Source organism: Balaenoptera borealis (assembly GCF_965194805.1).
Source record: "Balaenoptera borealis genome assembly, chromosome: 12".
Taxonomy (NCBI): domain Eukaryota; kingdom Metazoa; phylum Chordata; class Mammalia; order Artiodactyla; family Balaenopteridae; genus Balaenoptera; species Balaenoptera borealis.
Window position 1 is genome coordinate 6,726,348 of NC_138869.1, and position 25,511 is coordinate 6,751,858.

At 53.8% G+C, this 25,511-nt stretch overlaps 1 protein-coding gene across 2 annotated transcripts in view; it reads right to left on the reverse strand.

Moving 5' to 3' along the window:
* Nucleotides 1–25,511, reverse strand: part of NUP210 (nucleoporin 210) — a 106,473-nt gene that overhangs the window by 71,130 nt on the left and 9,832 nt on the right. For both annotated transcript variants that reach the window (XM_082345179.1, XM_082345178.1), the window contains exons 2-6: nt 18,431–18,567; nt 16,962–17,093; nt 10,176–10,272; nt 7,216–7,366; nt 3,879–4,011 (exon numbers count right to left, since the gene is read on the reverse strand). In XM_082345179.1, the coding sequence (XP_082201305.1) occupies nt 3,879–4,011; nt 7,216–7,366; nt 10,176–10,272; nt 16,962–17,093; nt 18,431–18,567 (650 nt within the window). The remainder of the gene's footprint in view (nt 1–3,878; nt 4,012–7,215; nt 7,367–10,175; nt 10,273–16,961; nt 17,094–18,430; nt 18,568–25,511) is intronic.

A 25,511-nucleotide genomic window follows, 5' to 3' on the forward strand; every position in this document is an offset into this window, starting at 1 on the left:
TGGGGGAGGAGGGGTGCGGGCGGGCAGCCAGCGCTCTGCGTTTGCACAGGCCCTGCAGGGGATTCTGACTCTCGCTGCAACTGAGAAGCCCCTCCAGTCCACACAACCCACTTCCTGGTCTCTAATGGGGAAGCCCAGCCATGCTGGGCTGAGACTCTTGTAGACGATGTACCCAGTGATCAGAACACAGCAGCAGTGCATCAAGGATACACGTCATAATAAAATAATAAGGTAACGAGAGCAGCATTGCTCGGTGCTGCTTCAGGAGGCACTAGCGTCCTCCCTTGTTTAACATTCTGCAAACGAAGAGGGCCCTTTTAGGAAATAAATAGACCGACTCTGGACGGATCTTGCACCATATGACGTAACCCTACTTACAAAGCCCGAAGGCGATGAAGAGGAGGGCTCGTCTGGCGGACCCCTTCGACACCTCTTGTATTGCAGGACCTCACTACTTCTCAGAGGCACTGAACAAGGAAGCCTTTGCGGATGTGAAAGGTCCCCGTTTGTCCACAGGCAGAGGAAGGCTGCTCCTGGGGCCCCAATCCAGCCCTGCTATCACCCGCTGAGGGTAACGGGTCATCCTGTAGGCTGCCCTTCCATGGCCAGGAGGCCCACGTTCTCCTAGGAGACCCGGTCTCTGACCCCTCCCGACCCTGGCTGACCCCCGAGATGTGCTTCTAATTGTCAGAACCCCCCCACTCCCACCCCATGCAGGGTCCGGGGAGGACCATGGAGCTCTGGGGGCAGTGGGTCTGAGCCCAAGATGACAAGGAGCCCACTGTCCTGCCTCCGAGGCCAGCCCATCAGGCAGCCCAGCATGCACTCGCTCTGGGAGGCCACGGCTCAGGGTGCGATGGGTCCTTTACCAGCTGAGTCTTGGACGCAGGAACCCCTGTCCCACACCCGTCCTTTTTCCAACCTCAGCACAATTTATCCCAGTAATTTCCAGCATTCCCGTCACCCGGGTTCTTTTCAGACATCGACTTCCTCAGCCAGCTCGTCCTCCCCACATCTTGTTCTGTCTAATAGGTTGGTTACTGGGCCGGGCGCATCTGCAATGCCAGCACCAGGCACCGAGGAGCGAGGGGAGAAGGCTGTGCCCCCTCTCCGTGCTGGGAACGCTGCCCATGGCCTCACAGACACCCCTCCTCCAGGCCCCTCTCTTCCCTCGCCTGCCCCACTGGCGGGGGTGTCTGCAGGTCAACACTGGAGCTCCAGGCGGGAGGAACCCGGGCAGCCCCCTGACCACTGCAGCCCCCCAGCAGTGCCCACAGTACAGAGCAGGGACTCTGTAAACGGGCCCGAGAGAAAGGAAGCCACTACTTAACAGAAGGCAGGCAGACGTCAGGAAATAAAAATATGGAAGGCAAGAAGCAACATTACATTTTTAAGGAGGAAAGACTGAAAGAAAATATGAAGAACTAATTTGGGGTAACTGCTCTCTCACCTGTAATTCTCTGAACCTTCTGCGGGATGGCGTGCAAGACAGGGGCCTGCCAAAATTCATGTTCCCTGCAATGATGTCACCCCCTGACTTTCCTGTCTAGCAGCCAGTTAAAAATGACAGTGATGTGAATTGTATCTCAATTTAAAAAAAAACAAAAAAAACAACACAACCCATCAAAACAAATGCACAGTGAACTTCCACCCAGACGTCTTGTTCTCGGTGGACCTTTGCTGGCTCCTCCCCCATCTGTGCCCCCAGAGCATCTGTCTGGAATCCACTCCAGCCCTGTGGCACCCGATACCATCAGTCACGTAGGTGTGTTTATTTTTGGAGGCGCTTTCCATCTCATTATCACACAGATGCAAGAGAGGCAGCTTAACTACTTCCTGTCCGGGGGTATCTTTCATGTGCCCCATTCTTTGACTTCTACCGTAGGTCAGTGAGCAAACCCCGAAGTTCTCTGGGTGTCTTGGGATGTGCTGTCCATCTGGGCCATGCACCGAAGGGTGAGCTCTGAATCCCTCTTTATTAAATCCCCTCTAACCTCCCTGGTGGGGGCACAGCTCCCCGCCCTCATCTGCCCTCACAAAGGGGCCACCCGCCCTGCCCTGGGAGAACAGAAAGCCCTTCTTGTGCTCCTCTGGGGCCCAGGACCACTCGACCCTGCAGGAGTGATTAAGGCCAAGGACCCGACAGCTTTGTGACTATCAGGCATTCTGTGCCTCAGTTTCTTCGTCCGTGAAACAGGGTATTAATGAAACCCACCTCACAGAGTTGTTGGGTCATAATGTGAAAAGCACAACACCTAGGAAACTCTCATGACGGTCAGATGTTCCAGGCTGTCTCCATCAGGCCACAATGTGTTCGAGACAGTGCTCCGGTGGAGAGGGTATTTCTGAGAGGCCCCTGTGGGTGCCCTCTGGCCTTTCAACTTGTCTCCACTGCGTTCCGCCTGAGGACGCAGGGACAGGGTCCTGAGAACTCCACCGCTGAGCCACCTCCCCTTTAAGAGTCTCAGAAAGCCACACCCAGGTCCGTCCCGTTGCTTTTAGACTCTGCTTCCCGAAAGTCTGCGGTGCACGCCAGGCTCTGGCCAGGACCCCCAGCCCAGCTTCGTACACAACCCGCCTGCATGTTGACAGGTGCAAAAGAGCCGGACGCTGCACGCCCAGCACATGGGGACGCTTGGGACTCCCAGTCTACTGCCCTTCAGCAGGGCACCCCGTGTGGGAGAGAACCGGGCCTCGGGGAAGCAGGGGCCTGTCCTCGGCTCTGAGGCCTCCCCCGGGGTGCAGCGCCCTGCCACACAGTAATGACTGACCAGACCCACTGCCCTCAGACTTTCAGACCCAACTATGGACCAAGCCCAGGCTGCTCGGATGCTGAAGCACCTACACGCTTCTTAACTGATGCCCTGTATTACAGACAGAGCAGCCAGCAACCTGGGGGAAGCACCTGCCCAGACATGCGTCCAAGCGCTCGGGCCTAGAATGGGACACTCTTGTACCCGAGATACTAGATGACCTGTGCTCTGACCAAGAAATGTGTGTAAACTAAACAAAAACATGATAACGATAATAATTCTTAGGAGGCTTGGTGCTGCATTAAGAACACTCACCACTGAAAATGCATCACATGTACACGGCACTTTAGAATTTCCAGAAAAAATCCACGTCCATTAATTCATTCTGCCCTCAGCACAGGCAGAAAGGCCTCGAGGGCTCCAACAGAGAAACTGAGGCCCAAAAGGGAGCAGCGTCTTGCCAAGGCTGCCTGCAGTCAGTGGCAGACCCACTGGCAAAACCCAGTCCAACGTGAAGCTCATGGCTTCGGACATTCTTAAAACAAAGGGATTATAAACCCAAAAAGATGGAAAGCAGGGTCTCGAAGAGATATTTACACACCTATGTTCATAGTAGCACTATTTACAACAGCCAAGAGGTGGAAGCAAACCAAGTGTCCATCCATGGCTGAGGGTCTAAAACGTGGTCTATACAGACAATGGAATGTTATTTGACCATGAAAAGGAAGGACATTCTGGCACCTGCTACCACATGGATGAACCTTGAGGACATTCTGCTCAGTGAAATAAGCCAGACACAAAAGGACAAATACTACATGATTCCACTTATATGAGGTCCCGAGGACAGTCAGATTCATAGGAACAGAAAGCACAAGGGTGGTTGTCAGGGGCTGGGGAAGGGGGATGGGGAGTCAGTGTTTTATGGGCACAGGGTTTCAGTTTGGGAACATGAGAAAATTCTGGTGATGGATGGTGGTGATAGTTGCACGAAATGTGAATGTAATCAACGTCACTAAAATTAACACTTAAAAATAGTTAAAATGGTAAATTTTATGTTATGCCTATTTCACCACGATAAAAAAGGGGAGCCGTTGCCATGAGTACCAAGCTGAGCTGGTGACCCACCTGTAATCTTTCCTTGCCTGATCTTCTGCACCTTGTAGCGGATGGATGTCCCCACCATGAGGTAGACGTCATAAGCTGGGTTCAGAAGGATGTTCTCCAAAATCAGCAGCCTGACCTCCGCGGGGCGGACGTTCTTAGCATGAGGAAGAGAGAAAAGGTGAGGTGGGCCCGGAGTAGGGGTCAGTGTGAGCAAGAGAAAGGGTCTTTAGAACTTTTCAGTCTGTTCATGTGGGCACAGAGAGGTTAGGGTGAGAACACAAGGCAGCACCTTGGACACCCCAGAACCCCAGGGGAGCCCTGTGGTACAGCAGGCAGCCATTTAGAGGTCATTGCCAAAGTATACCGAGCACATCACTTTACAGTATGTAGGTTGTAGCTCAATTTTAAATAGTAAGAAGTAAACAGAAAGAAAAGCGAGGAGCCAGGAGTGATGGCTATGGATACAGAGGCCACTAGGGGCCCAGGGGCTCCACCCACAAAAGCCCCAAAGGCTCGTGCTGGGGGCCGTACTCCTGCGTCCCACAGGACCGTGACGATTGGAGAGACTATTCTTGGCGGGACACCACCCTAGGGCACTGCACAGACAGCAGACGGACACACGCCGGGCTTTCTGAGAAAGAGGCTTATCTGCCTGCGCAGAGGGGCCCACAGACGGCTCTCAGGAACGGGGGCGGCAAGGGCACCGTCATAGCCCCTCTCCTCACTTGAGCGTGCCTGTTTCTTACAGAAAGGAGTATATACCCCCCTCTGGTGCACTGATTCTGGCAGCTGCTGCCAGAGAATGTGTCTCCATGCCCGTCTCTGGTGCCCAGCCGTGGGCTCTTGGGTCCCACAGGACCGCAACCAACGGAGAAAGAGTTCTTAATCAGCTACCAGCCCCAGGGCACAGCAGAGAAACCCGATCTTTCTGGAAAGAGGCCCATTAGCTAATCATCACGGCTGCACCTGAGGGGCGGCTTCTAATTAAACACACATCTAAAGGCTGACAGTAAACCCTTCCTGAGGCCTTGGGGGTTGGGGAGACATACCTTCATGCCCTCCCTCTGCCCCACTCCAGAGCATCGGCATCTCTAGGAGGGGGGCTCTTATATGTGTCTAGGACCCCAGCTCTTACACCTGGTGCCCTGGGTTTCGCGGCTGCCGCCCAGGGGATGCCCCTGGATCACCTGGCCCTGGGGGCCCTTGGGCCCCACAGGACCGTCAAATCAGAGACAGTGCTTGGGCTACGACCCCCGACACTGCACACACAGCTGACTGACACCCCCCCCAGCCATTAGGTGGAAGAGGCCTACCTGCAGGAAAGAGGCTTTGGCCTGGAGGGCAGGCTTCAGGGTTGTCACGTGTAGGGTCTACAGAGGGGCTCTCGGGGAACGTAGGCTGTGGACATTATCTTTGTACCCCCCCATTGCCTCACTACAGCTCATGGCGTCTCCCAGAAAGGAGCCTGCACCCTTGTCTGGAGCCCCGATTCTTGTGACTGCCGCCCAGGAGACACCCCCAGATCCCCTGGCTCTGGGGGCCAGGGAGGCTCTGCTCGCAACCCCAGAGGACTGTACATATGTGTGTCCTTTAAAAGCTGTCGTCTGGGGACTTCCCTGGTGGTCCAGGGGTAAAGAATCCACCTTCCAATGCAGGGGACGCGGGTTCGATCCCTGGTCAGGGAACTAAGATCCCACATGCCGCGGGGCAACTAAGCCCGTGTGCTTCAACTAGAGAGCCTGTGTGCCCAAAGTACAGAGCCCACGTGCTCTGGAACCCGCGCGCCACAACTAGAGAAGAGAAAACCCGCACGCCACAACGAGAGAGAAGCCTGTGCGCCGCAACGAAGACCCGACGTGGCCCAAAAATAAATAAATAAATAATAAGTTAAAATCTAAAAAAAAAAAATTAATTAGAAAAAAAAAAGCTGTTGTCTGAGAGTCTGGCTTCTAACCAGTCTGGATCTGGATCTAGGTGCTGACTGAGCTCCTCCCCTTCGGGACAGAGAAAGACAAATAACATATGGTCTCACTTACATGTGGAATCTAAAAAACACAACAAAACACCCAAGCTCACAGACACAGAGAACAGATTAGTGGTTGCCAAAAAGGGGGTGGGCAAAATGGGTGAAGAGGGTCAAAAAGTACCCACTTCCAGTTATAAAATAAATAAGCCCTGGGATGTCCTGTATAGCATGGGGACTATAATTAACATAACTGTATTGCACATTTGAAAGTTGCTAACGGCATAGGTCTTAAAAGTTGCCATCACAAAAAAAATATACTCTGTAACTACATATAGTGACAAATGTTAACTAGACTTATTATGATCATTCTGCAATATATACAAATATCGAATCATTATGTTGTACACCTGAAACTACTATAATGTTGTATGTCAACTATAACTCAATAGAAAAAAACCAGTAAGTTAAATAGTATCTCTGATACATTAAAAAGAAAAAACCACCACACAGAGCACCCACCTTGGGCCGGGCTCTGAGGTGGATGCTTTCCACAGGCAGGACAAGGCCGCCTTTGCAGCTCAGCGGGGGCCCGGTCCCGGCCCAGGACACAAGGAGACAAACTCCCCAAATACTAACTGCAATCCCAGGCACGTTGCAGGACTGCCCCGGACGTGGCTGCTTCACGTTTCCAAAACCCTCCAGGATTCCCAAACTACAGCTAAACCGCTGAAGAGAGCGAATTCTCATCTGTCACTTTAGAAATTAACCAGCAGATGTACCGCAAACTTCCTGCGTGGGCTCCAGGAACCAGGCAAACAAGAGGAAGACCCCAGGTCTGCAGCTCCAAAGGAGGCCCAGGCAGGGCAGACCTGAGCCCACAAGAACCAGGAAGGAACCAGGCCTTGGCTAAACCCACTTCTCGCTGTCCTTTCTGCCCCTGCCCCACCTCCACTCCCAAAATGGGGCTTTGATGGAGAAGCAGGTGCTGGTGAGGCCAGACGACGTGGGGAGGGGGGTTCCGGAGTCCGAGCCCTACACATGTGGGACCAGGCAACCAGTGTCAGGGCTCAAGGTGGGGAACAGGGTGAAATGGCTGGCAGACCCTGGGACTTCCAAAGGCTCGGATGTGTCTCTACAGCAGGACAGGGGAGCTCACTGAAGATAAGCTAGTTGATGCCAACCCCACTGCTTCCGGACCTCCCTGGAAATTGAGGCGAGAAGATGCCTTGTGACTGCAGAGGTGGCGGCTCTGGTGCCCCGGCCACCTGTTCCTAAGCCGTGGCTCACACCAGACACCGTTCGCGGTAGGGCATCTCTTCTCTGCTACTAAATATGTGAGGGAACCAGTCGTCCAGATCCCGCCCCGGAGCGCAGGTGCCCGCGTGCGCCCACCTTGTACACGGCCTCCTGGATGCGTGCCTTCAGCTTGGAACTCCCCGTCTTCATCCCGGACACCAAGATGGTGTCCCCCTGCTTGGCCGCCTTCTCCATCTCTGAGATGTAGGAGGGAGGGATGTACGTGGACTCCAAAAAAGTCAGGATGCTGGAAAAGGAACGTGCGGTCAGACCTGATGCGTGGAACCCAGGAACCTCACACACTCACTCTCCGAAGCTCCTCTGCGTGGTGCCAGACCCCATGTAAGTGGTGCTGACCTAGTCAGTGCTGCCTAGAAACCTGTCCCTGAAATGTCCTACATCAGAATTGCCAACATCCCTGTGAAACAGGCAGATTCCTGGCCCCGGCCCGGCCCTTGGTCTGCACGAAGCCTGGGGATCTGCATTTTATAAAAATCCCAATGTGATTATGATAAAAGGCAGGCACTGAAATTTGAAGACCGCCCGCTTAGTCAAAATGTTTTGGTCTCACAGACGTGAAAGGTGAGGCTCACGGAAGCTGAGAGCAGGCCCAGGACCACAGGCCCAGCCAGGGCTCTTCAGGGCCCCCCACGAGTCCCAGCCCCCTTCCTTGGCCAGCTCCTGCATCTGGGAAATGGTTCAATGACCACGCCCTCAAGTGTTAGGAATAGGGAATCACATCGAATCCTACCTTCCCTGGGGTTAGGCTGTGGGGAGAAGGGAGGGAGAATTCGGGATGGGGTGCGACCCCCAGAGCACAGGCTGGTAAGCGGGGCCAGCCTGAGTCTCTCCCTGGCAGCCTGCGATTTACAGATAAGCCCCCCGTTCCACCCGAATGAGAGCAGTCAGTTGGACACGCTTTCATTCTCCCCAAGATCTGCCGGACGCTATACTATGCAGTAATTTGTTTCCTTGCCCAGTTTTACAAGGTGTCACACGCTGTATTTTATGAAAATCCAGGACACTCTGGTTCCAGCACCCCTTAGCACCTTGGACTTTGGTCAGCATTCGGCTTACGTACTGGGTGCTTGGAAGCTCCGGGGGCCGTCAGGGCAGGAAACAAGCCTGGTGGCACGAAGCGGGGCAGGCAACCAGCATCCCCTGAACATCTAGTATGTGCCCGGCCCAGAGAGGGGTTCTCAGCCCCGTCAACGTGCTCGCCCACCCTGCCACCCTCAGAGGTGGGCACAGTGACACCTCCATCTGCTGCAGGAGGAAGCTGGTGCTCAGGTGGTCACAGTCTTTGATGACGGCCACAGGCAGGACATCACAAGGCCAGGACCGGAATGCAGGTCTCTTGGACCTAGAGCCCACATTCCCGGCTTACTGAGACCCCAGAAATTCCAGAGCTCAACCAGAGACAGAGGCTGACAGCCCAGCCCCCAAAGAGCTCTGACCCAAGAGGGCAACCTGGCTTGCACAGCATCAGGGCATGAGGGTGCCCGCCGTGGAAATGGCCGTGAGCTGAGCCTAGATGTGTCCTGGAACCCTGAGCTGGACTTCTGAAGGTGTAAACAAAAGGCCAGACTTGTAACTCCCCACAAAATACTTATCAGTTGCAAGGGAGTAAGAAAGTGACTTCAGAGCAGGGCACCTGGCAGACCCCACCCTACCCAAGTGATGACAGCGAACAAAATCATTGACGGACCAACAAAATCACGATACGACGCAACGAGAATACGGAATCTCGCCTCTGTGATGTTCCTGCAAAGATGCAGAACTCTGGGTCTAATCAGGAGGAAAGTCAGATAAACCCGAAATGGGGGAGGGTCTGTAAAATAACTGGACTACCGTCTTCATGAGTGCAACGTCCCAAAAGTCAGAGAAGGACCGAGAAACTCTCCCACGCGGACGGAGACTAGGAGAGACAGGACAACATGCGGCAGGTGATCCTGGGGGGCACGTTCTGCTACAAAGGATACAATTGGGATAAACTGGCAAAACTGGAACGAGGTCTGGTGACTGCGGGCATCAGTGTTAACTCCCTAACTGTGATGACCGTCTTGTCGATGTGCAGGAAAACGTCCTCAGAGGTAGTAAATGAGCATTAAAATAACTGGGGGTTACGGGCACCAGGGTGGCACTTGCTCTCAGATGGTTCGGGGAATCCACCTTCTGTACTACACGTGCAACTTTTCTGTACGCTAAAAATTGCTGCAAAGTTTTTAAAAAAATAAGTCTTCCTCCCCCAAAAGGGACTATACTCTTTAACATTTTTATAATACAGCATGAGGCAATGCAGCATAGCAGGGGATATTAGCCCAGACCTTGGGTCTGCACCAGCACTGGCCAGCAGAACCTTCTGTGATGGAAATGCTCCACGTCTGCCCTGTCCAGCGTGTGGTAACACCAGCCACACAGCTAACGAGCCCTTGACACGTGGCCAGTGCACCAAGGATCTGAATTTTCCACTGCACCTAGTCTAAATTTAAACAGCCAGGATAGGGCTCATGGCTACCACACTGCACTGTGAGAATCTATACAGATCTGAGTTCAAGTTCCAGCTCCACCCCTTACCAACCTAAGGCACGTGGACAGTGTTACAGAAGCCACACGGCTGTTGGGGGGACCGACTGAGTCAAGATGGGTAACGAGTCCATCTCACAAGGAGTCCGCCTGCAGGCCCACCTCCACCCCCGTGCTGGGGAAGGCAGCCTCCTGCTCCTGGAAGAGGTCACTGCAGGAAGGTCACCCCAGCCGGAACTGTCTCCCCGTTAGCTCACCCCCAGTGGGGCCGGACCCCACCCCTCGCCTGCACCCCGGGACAGCTCCCATTGTCTGGGACAAGCTTTCTCTTCTGCAGCTGGACAGCCCAGCCTCCTCGACGATGTCCCACAGAACACACCCCCGTGGGCTGCACAAGCAGCAAGGTTCCTGCACAACCGTGTGAGCCGAGGGGGACGATGACGGGGATGATGATGATGGAAGCCCCCAGCCCACATGGAGCCGAGCAACAACCCCCTTCCCGCCTCCCTTCCAAGGCAGGCGCCTCTTACCGGAGCGCGTTGTGGGTGTCTGAGTACCCGTCGGCCTCTGTGTCCTTCACGATCATCCAGTCAAAGACCAGCCCAGCCAGGGTGCTGAACGTGTTTCCTGTAGGAGCAGGAGGAGAGGGGTGCACCCGAGTTAAGCCCCCGGGGCCAGGGGGAGGGGAGATGCACCAGCCCCTGCAGAGCAGGTGGCACTGCCTGCAGCCTCCAGCCTCCATTCAGCAGGGAGGGAGGGAGGGGAAACGAGGCTTAAAGGATCAGGGTCACGTGACCGTGAGGGCTGAGCCGGCGTGAGCCCCGGCCTCTCGGGGGGAACCGTGTCCTTCCCGCTGTACCTCCTGCCTATGCCCACCCATCACCCCTCACGTGGGTAAGTGCTTTATAGTTTAGATGGTGGTTCCTGAGACTGTCACTCACTCCCCCTCACCACCTCCCTGTGCTGGGAAAGGAACCCAGGCCGTCTGGCTTCATGTGCCCATCCTTGTCCCTCAGCCGAGATGCTGAGACCCCAAGTCCCGGGTGGAGGAGGTGGACGCTCGCACAGCCGGCCTCGGCTCTGAAGCCCTGGCTGCCGTCCGCGTGCCTTGGACCAGACGCCAGAACACGTGGAGCCTGGCACGTGACTGGCCGACCGTTCCCGGAGGAGCAGGACTCAGGGTGAGTCTGAAACCCTCCGTAAACACCTTCTCAGGGTAAGTGCAACACCTGGTGCTATGCAGACACCCGAGAACAGGGCAGGAGATGAAAACTGGGGGCTCAAAGGCCTGATCTGCTGGGAACTATGGTTTGCTTTTTCCCCAGGTGATGTTGATTTTACATTTTTTAACTGGCTCCCATCATTTCAAATTAAGAAATGCAGTATACTACATATCCAACTTCCAAGTTCAAAAGTCTGAAGACCCATCTGCCTGGACCCTGCTCCCTCTGGTGACGAGAGGCTGGCTCAGCCTCTCCAGCTGGTTTGCCCCACTCCCCACCACACCCTATCGCCCACACCCACTCCACCTCCATCATCTACATTCCTGCCTGGCCAGCTCCCAAAACAGAGCATCTGGGGCCTAGGAAAGCTCTTTCTTCAGTGCAAAGGGCAGAGCATTTAGAGTCAGGCCACACCCCACCTCTGAGGTCTCAGGGCTGTTGAGAAGATCGAAAGGAGAAAGTGCCCCCAGCGAGGTGCCTGGGAGGTGCCAGCCAGCTCAGGGGCAAGTACGGTTCATCACGGCCTTCTGAGGACGAGGAGACCGAGGCTGGGGGAGGCCTCCTTGGGTCTCTTAACCTGGAAAATGGCGACAGGAAACCCTGTGTTCATCCATTTCAGTGGTTACGCTTGGAGCTCTGTTTTTCAGAGTCAGAATCCCTGCATCTCTGTCATGTTTGGATGTGAGGGGAGGGATGAATGTGGGATCATTCCTGGAGCAGAAAGCATCCTTGGGCTTCCAGAAGTTTCACCCACATGGGCAAGTGCGCCTGCAGGACCAGCTGCCTAATTTGCAGGGCTCTAGGCAAATGAAAACTTGGGGCTCCTCATTCCAAAGGCAGGGAAAGCACCAGAAGGAGGCAAGTCAGACTTGGGAGAGTTGGAAGGAGACAGAGAAAGCCCCAGGCATGGGGCTGGCTGAGAGGGTGCTCCCTTGGGCGGGTAGGGATACTCTAGGGTGAGTGCAGACCCTTAGAGGTACCCATAGGCCCTGCCCTGCAATTTGGGGTACACATGGATGTGCCAGTTACAGGGGTCCCCTCCTGCCAGCCACTGGACCAACATACTGTGTCCTAGCTGAGCAGGCTCTGTGGAAACTGAGTCAGGCATCTCTCCTTCCCGCCCTGCTGATGCCCACACTAAGCCCCTGTAGCCTGTGCATGGATATGCTAGGAAACCAGATGAGGGTGGGTGAGAGGCTCACTCCGGCCAAAATGCAGCCTCTAGAATGGACGTGCCCTGGGACAGGGATGGCCTCTGCCACGCTCCACCCCGACATACCCTGGGGACACGCGCCTATCCCAGGCCCCCACTGGGGATGGAAGGTGGCCGTAGTCACAGGACAAGGATGGGGAGGGAGAGGACAGGCAGGACCCAGGACACCAGGGGACAGGGCACAGGCGGCCAGGAACCCAGCCCAGGAGGCAGGGAGGTGGCAGGGAAGCAGGATCTCAAATCACTGAGGCTCCAAGTCCCATCAGACCCCAATCACAAAACACGAGTACAAAAATAAATTTATTAAAATTTCAAGACGGCAACAGTGGAGCATGAAACCAAGCCTGGGGACCTTTAGAGCACGAGGCCCTGTGTGAAGCTGGCCCTGACGTCTGGGGGACAAAATAAAACCACAGGAGATGGCATGTGACCTGACTACAACTCCCAGAGCAGACAGTGAGCAAGGGCACCTTCCAGCAAAAGAGGCTCCAAGACCCACACATTCAGCAGGAATTTGCAGGCTTGGAGGTAGGGGCAGTTCAAGAAGCTTCTGCCTAGAGTTTTGCCTTGTCTGTTTGAAAAGCAGCTATTATGTACCCCTGAAACTAACACAACATTGTTAATCAACTCTACTCCAATATAAAATAAAAAATTTTTTTAAAAGCAGCTATTAGACCTACTGTGTGCCAAGTGCTCATATTAACAAGGAAATCCCAGGGCCCAATCTCCGGAGGCTGTACACCCTGTCCTGGTCCCAGGAGGGCAGCCGGAAAACATTAAGCAATTCAACTTAACAGACATTTGCTGGATGCCCACTGGGCCCAAAGTCCAGTGTCAAACAAAGAATGAAGTGATCCCAATTCTGCCCAAGTGCGGAGCCTGACAAAGAGTAAAAAGTGCCCCGTGCCCCAAGGCTGGGCCTGCGAATCACTGAGAGATTTCAAGGAGGGACAAACTCCACCTTGGGAGAGCCCTGGAGGAGAAAATATCAGAGGGGATGCCCAGAGGGGCTGCGCGTCGGAAAGCAGGGATCCGGAAGTGGGAGTGGAAGGTGCTCTGAGTGGGAGGTGAGGCGGGGCATTTGGGGGACCGGAGCCGCCCAGCACTGCCCGGGCACCAGGTACATGCGGGCTGGGAGAGAACTCTTAAAACATTAACTCGAGGCAGGAACCCTGCAGATGGCCTGAGGCCAATAAAGTAGACTCCAGCCCCTGGTGCAGACCACGGTGCCCAGGAAAAATGCAGCAGTTGGAGACAGGCAGCGTGGCCTAGTGGACAAGAGTCCCAGCCCCTGCTCTGCCGCCCACGGGCTGCATGACCCTGGGTGAGTCACTGAAGCTCTCTAGGCCTCAGCTTCCTTGTCTATACAATGGGCTAATGTATAATTACCATCCACCCTCGTGGGGTAAAAGACTGCACTTAGGGCTGGGCACCTAACAATGTTTGCTGAGCCACAAGCAGGGTAAAAACCAAACAGGCACTAACCTAGATAAGGTACATCCCTTCTGAGACTGTGGGGCCCTCCAAGGTTATGAAGGTCAAGTTCATCTTTACAAAGAAGACTGACCAGTAGGGAGGATACAGGCTCAGGACAAAGGAAGAGGGGATTTCTAAGGAACTAGTCCAAGTGCTTCTGGGTGGGGACACCCTCATAGTGAGCAGGGAGGCAGGGAGTGAACCACCTGGCGCCACAAAGGTGGGCCTTGATCTGGGCTCTTCCTGAAAGGCCAGTGTATGCAGGCCTGGGTGAGCCGGGGTTCCCCCCGGAAGTGGCCATGTGCACCACCAAAACCTTAGGAGTGGGAGGAGTGTGAAACGTGATCCCCTAGGGCCACGGGGCACCTGTCCCACACAGGAAGGCCGGGCAGCCACCTTCCATGCCTGACACGTCCACCAGCTGCCCAAGGGGAAAAACCAAAGTGACTTAAAAACGAATAAACTATAAAAAAAAAAAAAAAAAAAAAAGATGGAGAATAACAAGTGTTGGTGAGGATTTGGAGAAACCGGAACACTCATGCATCGCATCGCTGGTCAGGATGTGAAACGGCACAGCCACTGTGGAAACACGCTCCGGCTGTTCCTCAGAAAGGTACATATAGAGTTGCCCTTTGACTCAGCAATTCCACTCCTGGGTGTAGACCCAGGGGAAATGAAAGCCTATGTCCACACAAAGACTCGAACCCATGTTCACAGCAGCACTACTCACAACAGCCCGAAGGCGGCAGCAACCCAACTGTCCATCACCTGATGGATGGATAAACAAACGTGGTCCATCCATACACTGGAACATCACTCAGCCACGAAAAGGAACGAAGCACCGCCACAGGCTACAACATGGGTGAACCCTGACAACATGCTCAGTGAAAGACGGCAGACACCAAAGACCACATACTGTATGATTCATTCATATGAAATGTCCAGAATAGGCAAATCTATATGCACAGAGAGTAGATGAGTGGCTACCAGGGGCCGGAAAGAGGAAAGCGCAAGAAGTGACTGCTAATGGGTGTGGGGTTTCATTCTGTAGTGATGAAAATGTTCTAAAATTAGACAGTGGTGACGGTTGCACAACTTTGTGAATATACTTTTAAAATAAACCACTGAACTGTACACTTTAGATGGGTAAATTTCATGGTATATAAATCTCGATAAAAATAAACAAAACTTGGGTCATGGGGAGGGGATAGATTGGGAGTTTGGGATTGACATGTACACACTACTATATATAAAGTAGATAATCAACAAGGACCTACTGTACAGCACAGAGAATTCTGCTCAGTACTCTCTAATAACCTATATGGGGCAAGAATTTGAAAAAGAATAGATATATGTATAACTGAACCACTTTGCTGTACACCTGAAACTAACACAGCATTGTAAATCAACTATACTCCAATATAAAATAACAATTTTTTTAAATAAACAAAACTTTCTTTTTTAAGTGACAAGACAGGAAATAGACCAGAGAGGTTAAGAGCAGGGCTTGGCACACTACGGCCCTTGGGCCAGATCTAGCACCCACCAGTTTTTGTGAATAAAGTTTTATTAGAACAGCTACGCCCATTCATTCCACACTGTCTGTGACTGTTTTAGAGCCACGCTGACACAACTGAGTAGCTGCTGCAGAGACCGTCTGGCCGGCAAAGCCTAAAACAATTCCTAGCCAGCCCATCACAGAGAACACGTGCTGACTCCTGGCTGAGAGTGGACTCGGGACCCAACCAGGCCGGAGCTCAGATTCTGGCTCTGCTGCGTACGAAGGACTAGCATGTGTGTGTGCCTGGTCTGTGTGTGTCTGTGTGTGCACGTGTGTTCTCTCTCAGTCTCCGCTCCTGGAAGTGAAACGAGTCAGGACAGGTGAGGCGCCCAGAGACGCCTGGCTCCAGTAAGCAGCATATGACCCCCGTCACCGCGTCGGGCAGGCGAGCTCCCATCAGCCCGCTGCACAAACCCCTCCTCGGTGCCCTCTGCCTCAAGACCACACCTGACACAAGGCCCCTTTACATCCTGCATCCCTTGGCCTCTCCAATTTCAGTCTCAAGGATGAAACAGGGTCCCCGCCTGGCAGACCCCACAACCCTCAAGGCTCAGTCAAACATCCCGCCTTCTAAGAAACTGTTCTGACCCCTGATCTCCAAGCCCCCTGGAGTTGCTCCCCCACCCAGTGGTCCCTTCACACTTTGCACCCAACGTGATTACAAACCGCACCTGCCGAGATGCATGTGGGGCCTGATCTACACGTGGACCCCCCGGCCTGAGATGCTAGGGGCAGAGGCCCAGTGTGCCCGCCCCACCACAGCAGTACCCCAGGACCTGGCAGACCCAGAAGGCAGAAGACACTCCGTGGCCGCCCAGCGCACTGAGTGCCCACCACACACCAGGCGGGGCTGACCCTTCACACTCACTCACCAGGTCCTCGTGACCAGGTAAGAATCGTTATGGCAGTTTCACAGATCAGAGGGGAGTTCAGAGAATCTGGGCAGCTTATCCGATGAATGCATACAGAGCGGAAGGAAGGCTCGGACAGATGCTTCGAAACACTGATTCTGTCCCCGAGGGACAATTTGGCGATGGCTGGAGAGATTCTTGGTTGTCACAACTCAGTGGGTGCTACTGGCGTCCGGTGCACAGAGGCCAGGGATGCTGGCAAACACCCTAAAATGTACTGGACAGTCCCCACCACAAAGACTTACCCACCCCAAACGTCAATCCTGCCTAGACTGAGAAACCCTGATCTATAACAATGTTATTAAGAAGCCGGGGCAGGGGGGCTAGAGTGGGCAGGGGAGATTTCAAAGACAAGGTGAGTCCTGGCTTGGACTTGAAGTTTTAGAAGATCCTTCGTCTGGAAGATGCCTTTTGCCTGACCTACTTTCTTCAACAAGAACCTTAACCTACAAATTTTCCCTTCGTTCCCTGACCGAGAGGTCAGGCCACAGCCAAGACAGTCTGCCAACCAGCAGAACAGACCTTCTACAAAGAATCCCAGCCCAGAACAAGCCAACGTTCTGCTACGAAGTGAAGGAAGGTACGTGGGGCCAGCGGCATAGACGCACTCTCTTCCACACCCACACCCACACACAAGCGCGCATGCATAGGCTGCAGTCTGGATCAGGAAGCCAGCCCCAGACCTCAGAGCCTCTGTTGTTCACAGCAGTGACCCCGTCAGCCCCTCCCAGCTGTGCACAGGCACGGAGCTGGCCTCCAGGCCCTGTGGAGAAGTGGCCGTGGCCTCGCTGCCACCGCGGGCCCAGCATCCACTTAGAGGTCGTCTTGACCTCTTCCACGTTGCCCCCCTGGCCGGAGCAGCCCCACTTGGGGGAGAGCGGGCCGCACACGAGGAGAGGAAGAAACAGAGCCCGCCAGGCCGGTGGCCTCACCTTCCGAGTCCAGGGCCTGGATCTTAAGCTCCAGCGGGGAGTCCTCCAGGTAGAGCTCGCGGGTGGTGGAGACGATCTGAATGCCGTGGATGAGGTCCACAATGGCGTCGCAGCGCAGGACCTGGCCGGTGGCTGCAGGGGCGGGAACACAGGGTCAGCCGGAGGGCCGCCACCCCACCTCCAGCGCCTCATAGGTTGGGTGGTCTTATTCTTTGGCAAAGACAAGGGAAACCAACAATCCCCCCCCCCCAAAAATGGGGCTGGAAGAACCGAGTCGACCCTCAGGAGCTCCACGAGGCCCGAGAGTCAGCACGGACGTCCAGGAAAGTAAGGGCCTTCCAGACACTTTCATTGCCCATCTTGTACTTTTCCACCGCGAGCGCCAGCGTTTAAAGCTGTGTGCAAAACACTCTTCCTAGAATTCCGAGTTTTGTTCAGAGTGTAACCACTGAGCTAAACGACAAGGGTTCTGGTATGATGAGTTAGCACCCCAAAGAACGATGCTGTTCTGAATGCCTGTCCCTACCCTGAGATTAGCAATTACACCCGGAATCTGTGCGTTTGTGTGTGTCTGTGTTTACACTGCAGTTTTTGCACGACTATCAACTACACTATAGTATAAAAAAAGTGTGCACGTCTACATGGATTTTTTACCTGCTCCATCAATAAGACACATAAATGGCATGACCTGGAGAATCCTCTAATGTAAAAAATAACAGCCTGTGACACAAACTCATTCTGACCATTCTCCAGGCACCATATAACTACTTGTACACCCTTAACTTTGTGAGAAAGCCATTCAGCCCCAGTTATCAAAAACCTTAAAAATATTCATAGGCTGTGACCCAGTAAAGCTGGGAATCTATCCTTGGCAGGAAATAACCTGAAAGAACCCAAAATTGTTCCCTGAATAAAACTATTTATTTTCCTATATAACACTGAAACAAACATGTGAAAACAATCTGAATGCCTCATATAAGGGAATGCTTATAGCACAACCTCTGGTTAAGAATATTATTCGGCCATTAAAAATAATTCTATAATAAAATGGGAAACTTTTCATACCATGTTAGGTGGGGGAAAAGCGTGACAGAAAATTCATTGTTTTCTAAGCATCTTACGACCATAATATGGCAAATGAAACATGGGGAAGTGAAACATTGCACAACTTTTCTTCATTTTGAATCAACGCCCATTAAGAGTTATTTTGGTAACAAATAATAACTTAGAAATGAAAGCCGGCCTCCACGGGAGGGAAAGCAGGACAAGGTGCTGGCAGGGGGGGGCCAGGGTTCATGTTGCTTGCTCAGCGTCCCCCCAGCTCCATGGGCGTCCTCAGACCCAACAAGAGAAGGGAAAGCGTGGCCGTGGGCTCTTCCGTCCCTGTGGCCCAAGGTCTCAGCGGGGCGTTTGCAGCCCCTCAGCCCCCATCCCCACCAGGGGCCGCGCGGGGCCCTGGGAGGCCTTACTGACGTCCTCCGCGAAGACGATGCTGGTCAGGCGAGAGGGCTGGGACAGGCGGGCCTGCACCACGGCCTTCCGGGAGCACTGCTGCTCGCCCAGGCCCAGCGGCTCGATGCTGGCCACCTCCGGCCGGGTCGATGACCTGCGGCGAGAAGAAGAGAATTCACCCTCCGGAGCCACCGGAGGAGAGGCGGGGCTGGGACCAGGAGCCAGAGCCGCAGCCCCCATCTGTCCCAGACTCGCAGGACGGAGGGGCCAGGCTCCACCAGCTTCAAACCCAGAGGAGACAGGCGGCCGAGGCCCCTCTAGTAGGAGCAGGACATCCTGAGGGCGTGGACCTCCCCTCCCACCTCACCCCCACCCCGGCCCTGAACATATCACACAGGCAGAGAGTCACTGCTCGGGACACTGGAAAACACCTCCATGTTCAACAGTCACCTGCCGGGACCATTCCACGGAACTGGAAATAACTATTGGTGGACAGAGTGCCTATGGTCCCTGGGGAGGAGGAGAGGTCAGGTACCTGCTGACCTCTAGGCCGGACCTGGCACACGGCAGCCTCCCAGATGGTCACCTCCATCCCCAACAGGCCCTACAAACCCAGAGCTCACCGATGGGAACCTTGGCAACAGGCACACGGCCCAGCGCACGGGGCTGAGGTTACAGGGAAGGTGGGCGGAAGGGCAGGTAAACACACACAGAGACGGAGCTGTAAAATCCGTGAGATGACTTCCCACGGACACTTGGGCCTTGGAATAAACAGCTGCAGGGAAAGCATGACGGAGAGGCACCCAGGGTCAGAGCACGGTTTCTCATCTGAGACCGGGGATAACAGCAGTTCCCGGGGGAGTGAAATGGGACAAGTCGGGAGGAGCAGAGCGGACACTGCATTGTTGCGTGAGCGCGGACCACTAGCGTCACTGTAGATGGAGCTGGGGAGGGTCTCCGAAGGAGGCCCCTACTCAACACCACGCGGAGGTCTGGAGCTTCAGGGAGGGCCCTGGGGTGGGAGCAGCCAGCGAGCTCCAAGAACAGAGGCCGGTGCCATCGGGGCCCTGGGATATGGGGGCGCTGAGGTCAAGGAGATGGGGTGTGAGGTCAAGGAGATGGGATGCTGAGGTCAAGGAGATGGGGTGCTGAGGTCAAGGAGATGGGGTGTGAGGTCAAGGAGATGGGATGCCGAGGTCAAGGAGATGGGATGCCGAGGTCAAGGAGATGGGGTGCCGAGGTCAAGGAGATGGGATGTGAGGTCAAGGAGATGGGGTGCCGAGGTCAAGGAGATGGGGTGTGAGGTCAAGGAGATGGGGTGCTGAGGTCAAGGAGATGGGATGCTGAGGTCAAGGAGATGGGGGTGCTGAGGTCAAGGAGATGGGGTGCTGAGGTCAAGGAGATGGGGTGCTGAGGTCAAGGAGATGGGGTGCTGAGGTCAAGGAGATAGAGTGTGAGGTCATGGAGATGGGGTATGAGGTCAAGGAGATGGGGTGCTGAGGTCAAGGAGATGGGGTGCTGAGGTCAAGGAGATGGAGTGTGAGGTCATGGAGATGGGGTGTGAGGTCAAGGAGATGGGGTGCTGAGGTCAAGGAGATGGGGGCACTGAGGTCAAGGAGGTGGGATGCTGAGGTCAAGGAGATGGGGTGCTGAGGTCAAGGAGATAGGGTGCTGAGACTGGGGAGACACTGGAGGCCGCAGTAAGGAGCTTAGATTTATTCTGAGGGCGATTCCCACTTTTCAGAGCAGAGAGTCAGGGCTGCCTTCAGTGAGCTCTGGGCAGGGAGGCCCCAGGGAAGGGCATCCGAGGTTCCTAGGGCTGCATTCAGCGCGGTGCCCAGCACAGAGCGGGCACTCCCGAGTCACGGCTGCCATCCCCTCCCTTTGCTTTAACTCCCCGGAGCATCAATGTTCTCGGTTATTCAGAAGGAAACTTGTGAAATCAGCCTGGTGTTAAAAAGCAATGGTGTGAAACACACCCAGACAGACATCTCCAAGTCGACGCAAGTATCCCCGGGGCCAGACAGGCACAGCAGCCTCTCCAAACTCACTAAGGATGCTTGGATGGCACAGACACCACGGGCGCATGCCGAGTGCACCAACACCTCTACTCTGAGAATAAACTCACCCACAGTTGAGGAAAGAAATCTAAGCCACCAGGGAAATGCACTTGTGGTCCCTGCACTGAGAGACTTTCTCTGAGAAAAGAGCATTTCAGAGACCAAGGGAGACCACAAAGGGGACAGGAACACACGCCTAGGCAAGGAGGTGCAAACAGGTCCCCGGGCTCACCCTGGCACCACACCACTCAATGGCAGCAGCTTTGTTGCTCCAAGATGATTTTGAAGGGCATCAGACCTCCCCACTCATGCACACACGTGCACACAGACAAACAAAACTGACATGGAAACAAGAACAAAACAGAAAATGCACACAGATCAGAGCAGACTGAGGAGACAAACGTGATAGAGGATCCTGGCTTGGACCCAGGAACAGAAAAGGAACCTCAGTGGATAAACTGATGAAATCCAAGTAGTCTTGAGTTTAGTTAAGTCATGTACCAGTCAGTGTTAATGTTTTTCCCTTTCTCAATATTCATGGTTTTGAAGGATGCTGACTTTAGGGGAAGCTGGGTGAAGGGTACACAGGAACTCTCTGTATTATCTTTGCAACTTTCCTATAAATCTAAAATTATTCCAAATTAAAAAAAAATTTTTTTAAATGACAGGGTGTGTGAAGGGTGAATAATCCAAGCACAGAGGATTTTTAAGGCAGTGAAACCATTCTGTGTGATACTCCAATGATGATACAAGTCATTACACATTTGTCTACACTCGTAGAATCAATGCCAGCCATGAACCGTTACATGAAATATGGGCTTTGGGTGATACTAATGTGTCCACGTAAGTTCATCAACTGTAACTAATGCACCATCTGGTAGGGGATGTTGATGGTGGGGGACGCTGAGGGTGTGCTATACAGCAAATCGCTGTCATTTCGGCTCAATTTTTTAACAAATCTAAAACTGCTCTAAAAAATAAAGTCTTTTTTAAAAATAAGACCATTCATCGTTCGTTCCTGCTTCTACCTTTGAGAAACAGTGTGGCGTGTCTTATTCAGTGGCCCCTGGGTTCCCTGGGGATCTGGGCTCCCGTCTGGGCTGTAAATCTGCCCTCACGGAACCCCAGGCTCCTCAAGAACAGAACAGGGATGACAAGCTCTTTTCTCACTCCCTCAGGGCAGTGAATTAATCTCAGACACAGTCCCAATAAAGAAATCAATGCAGATAAGAGCAGACTGCCCTCGTTCAAGTTGGAGAGGCCTGAAGTCCTCCTCCAGTGCCCAGGCCCTCCACGGGCGGCCCCAAAATGCCCACAGGTCGGGAGCACCCCCCACCCCTCACGTGATGCCTTCAGGGCTGCAGGGCTCTGACAAGCCGCCCCATCCAATAGAAACACACAGCAAATCACACTTAAAATTTCCTCATTGCCTTATTAAAAAGCAACAGGTGAAATCAATTTCATACGCTTTATTTTTTTAGATCAGTTTCAGGTTCACGGCAAAATTCAGTGGAAAGTGTGCAGAGTTCCCACACATCCTCTACCTCCACACACGCAGCCGCCCCGCCGTCCACATCCCCCCCGATGGCGCTTCTGTCACAGCTGATGAACCCACACTGAATCATCATCATCACCCAGGGTCCACGGTTCACACGCGGGCTCACTCTTGGGGTTGCACATTCCACGGGTTGGGACAAATGTATAAGGACGTGTGATCACCATTATAGTATCATCAGAGTCCTTTCCCTGCCCTGTGCTCGGCTGACTCATCCTTTTTTTTAAGTCTATATAAAAAGCCATATGAGGGACTTCCCTGGCGGTCCAGCGGTTAGGACTCCACGCTTTCACTGCAGGGGGCACAGGTTCGATCCCTGGTCGAAGTTAATTCTAATGACACGTATTATTTAACCCAACACAGCCCAAACATCATCTTTCCGACACGTGACCCCGGCTGCCCTTCAGGTGCTCAGTCAGGTGCGGTGAGTGGCCCCGGGTCGGGCCTTCAAGTGCAGAGCCAGGCGGTCAGGCGGCCCCAGGGATGACGTCTAATCCTTGCCATGGACTGAGTGCTCCCAGCAGGTCTTAAGTCCCTCCTCTTCACACTTAGGGCAGGTACAAGGGCAGATACTGCAGCCTGGAGATGAGACAGAGCAGCCAAAGCAGCTGCCCACCCCACCCTCAGACCTGCAACAAGGTCCAGCCAGCAGACGGGGGGCTCCCACGCAGGGGGTGCAGCTCTGCTGTGGCACCGGCCTGCAGGCCCACGCCCACCCACCTCGGCTAAGCTCAGGGCAAGGGAGCTGGCGTCCATCCTCACGGGGTAGCTGGGGGGCTGCAAAGCGCCCCCCACTCTGCCCCTCACCCCGCTCCAGGACCCCGCATCTGAAGCTGGAGGGTCCATCCCGACGACCTACAAAGGGTTTAAGACAGTCTAGGGTGGTGTTTCCGTGCCCAGCAGAGGGTTAGTTTCAGTTATCTGACTCCTTCTGGAGCATTCGGAGGCCCGTGTGCTTTGGCTGTGCCTTTAAGAGACACAAGACAGAGACCCAGCAGTGACCTGCCCCTGGGCCTGGTGTCGGGTGTCGCTGCTGGGATGGTGCTGGCCAGTGGCATATGGGGTGAAAAAGCACATTTGAAGGCGCTTGCCAGGGATTATATAGGGAAAGGGACACATGGTACTCAAACTCACAATGGGGACTGTGGGGGGCCGGGGGGGGGGTGAAAACGGAGAGCGGGCAGCACAGGGGGCAGAAGCTTTACCTGTAACGTTGTATTTCTTACCAAAAAAAGCCAGACTGGAGGCAACTACGCCAACTGTTAACAACAGCTAATTCTGATGGTAGAAATATGGGTATTCATTGTTATTCTCTGTTCTTTTCTGTATCATTCTAACTTCTAAAAAGAAGTATTTCCCCTCTCACATTGGATGTAACTTAGAGAAGGATTGCTCTGCCCTCGTTTTACAGGTGAGTAAACTGAGACTCAAAAGGACGAGGGGACTGGTTTAGGGCCACTCCGAGGGTCAGGGTCAGACACAGGTGTTCCAAGCCCAAATTTGGAATTTGGAAAGTTTTCTGCCATTTGGAAATTCGGGAATTTGGAAAATTTGGAAATTTGGAAAGTTTTCTTCCATTCGAATCACCTCTTGGCCCCTCAGAAGTACTGTCTCTGCATCTCAGAGCTCTCAGAAAACCTGAGCAGCCCCAGAGACGGACGCTGTCTCTCCCCTGGGCTGGGAAGGGAAGAGCTGCCACATGTGCAATTCTAGAATGTTCTGCCTCCAGGATCTGGCAAGAGAAGGACCACCTTCGCCACGGAGGGAGGATGGGTCATTCTTCACAGAAGCGATGCTTAATCACCCTGCACCTCGAGCCAGGCAGAGAGTGCCGGACATAAGGGATGACAGGCAGGAGAAGGTCCCATCTGGCAAACGCAGAGACACCCAGAGACTGTTATTAAAATATAGAAGTGTGCTGGGGGAGCGTGGTGGTTAATTTTACGTGTCAACCTGGCCAGGCCATGAGGTGCCCACCTACTGGGTCAGACATTATTCTGGGTGTGTCTTCGGGTGTTTTGGGATGAGATTAACATTTAAACCAGTAGACTGGGTAAAGGAGATTGCCCTCCCCAGTGTCAGCAGGCCTCACCCAATCAGTTGAGGCCTGAATAGAACAAAAAGACTGACCCATCTGCAAATGAGAGGGAGTTCCTCCTGCCTGATAGCCTTCAGAGGTGTGTATACACACACACACATGCACACATATTGTTTCTCTGGAGAACCCTGACCAATACAGGGTGGGCAAAGAAGATAACGAAAGAAACTATCTACCATGTGTTAAGCCCAGAGCTAAATACTTCTGTCCATCAGATTACTTAATCCTCCAGTAGGCCTATATGGGAAAACCAAACCGAGGCTCAGAGAGGTTGAGTAATTCCCCAAAGCCACAAAGCTGTACGTGGCAGGGCCAGTGGTCACAGCCAGGTCTGTGTGACTCCAGATCAGACAATCCTCCCACTACACGAGTGCTTTCCCCAGGGTACGGAGCACACAACACCAGAGAGCAGTGAGGCACCGATGAACTATTTTTAAATTGACTCTTTATGTCATTTAATTACTACACATTCATTTTTAACTGTTTCAGGAAAAACAAATGTATCAAACTTATGAGCTCCTAAATGTTAATACTGAAGAGGATGTCCAATGTTCAAAAAAGGAGTCATTTTGAAGGAAATAGTAAGTTTTCGTATACGTGGTACACTAAAAAGGCAGCACTCTGACAGTGGCATGAAGCGGCTGCAGCTCGGGAAGGAAACACAGCATTCCCAGGACAGCTGTGAGGGGCGGGGTCTGTCCATCAGCTGCCATTCTCCAGTGTTTCTATAAAACGAGGACAGAGCAGCCTCTCACACTGATAGCTGGAGCTCTCAGAACCAGTCTGTGCCCACACTGGTTGGGGAGGACCCACATGAGGAACGGAGGGAAGGGGGGGAGAAGGCACGTGGGCCGCATCAGCTCCCTCAGCCTAACCCTCGCGGGCTCTGGGCTCATGGCCCAGGCGGCAGGACGGGTCCAGGGAGCAGGGCTCAGAGAAGGCGGGGTCTGCACAGAGCTGACAGTTGAGAGGCCCACCCAGAAACCAGCTCCGACGGCCAGGTCACTTGGACACAGCATCACGTTCTGCCAAAGAAGCAGGTCCGGGCTCAATGGCTTTTCTGCCGAAAGGGCCTTCCTCTGTCTCCGGTTTAAACAAACGGCCGCTGCTCAGAAAGGATGAGAGCTGCTCCAGCTTGCACACCTGGTCATTCTGTGCATCTCAGCTGGTGGTCAGCACGCCTGCCCACCCTCCCCACTCATGGACTCGCCCGAAGGCCCACTGGAGGAGCTTCAGGGGCCTCCCCGGGCCCCTGGCACAGGCAGTGATGGTGACATGGCCCCACTCTCTGCTGAGAAGGTGAAGGCCTAGGGCAGCAGGGTGCTGCCACTCGCCAGCTGTGTGACATTGAGCGAACAGCTCCACCTCAGTTCTCTGTGCCTCTG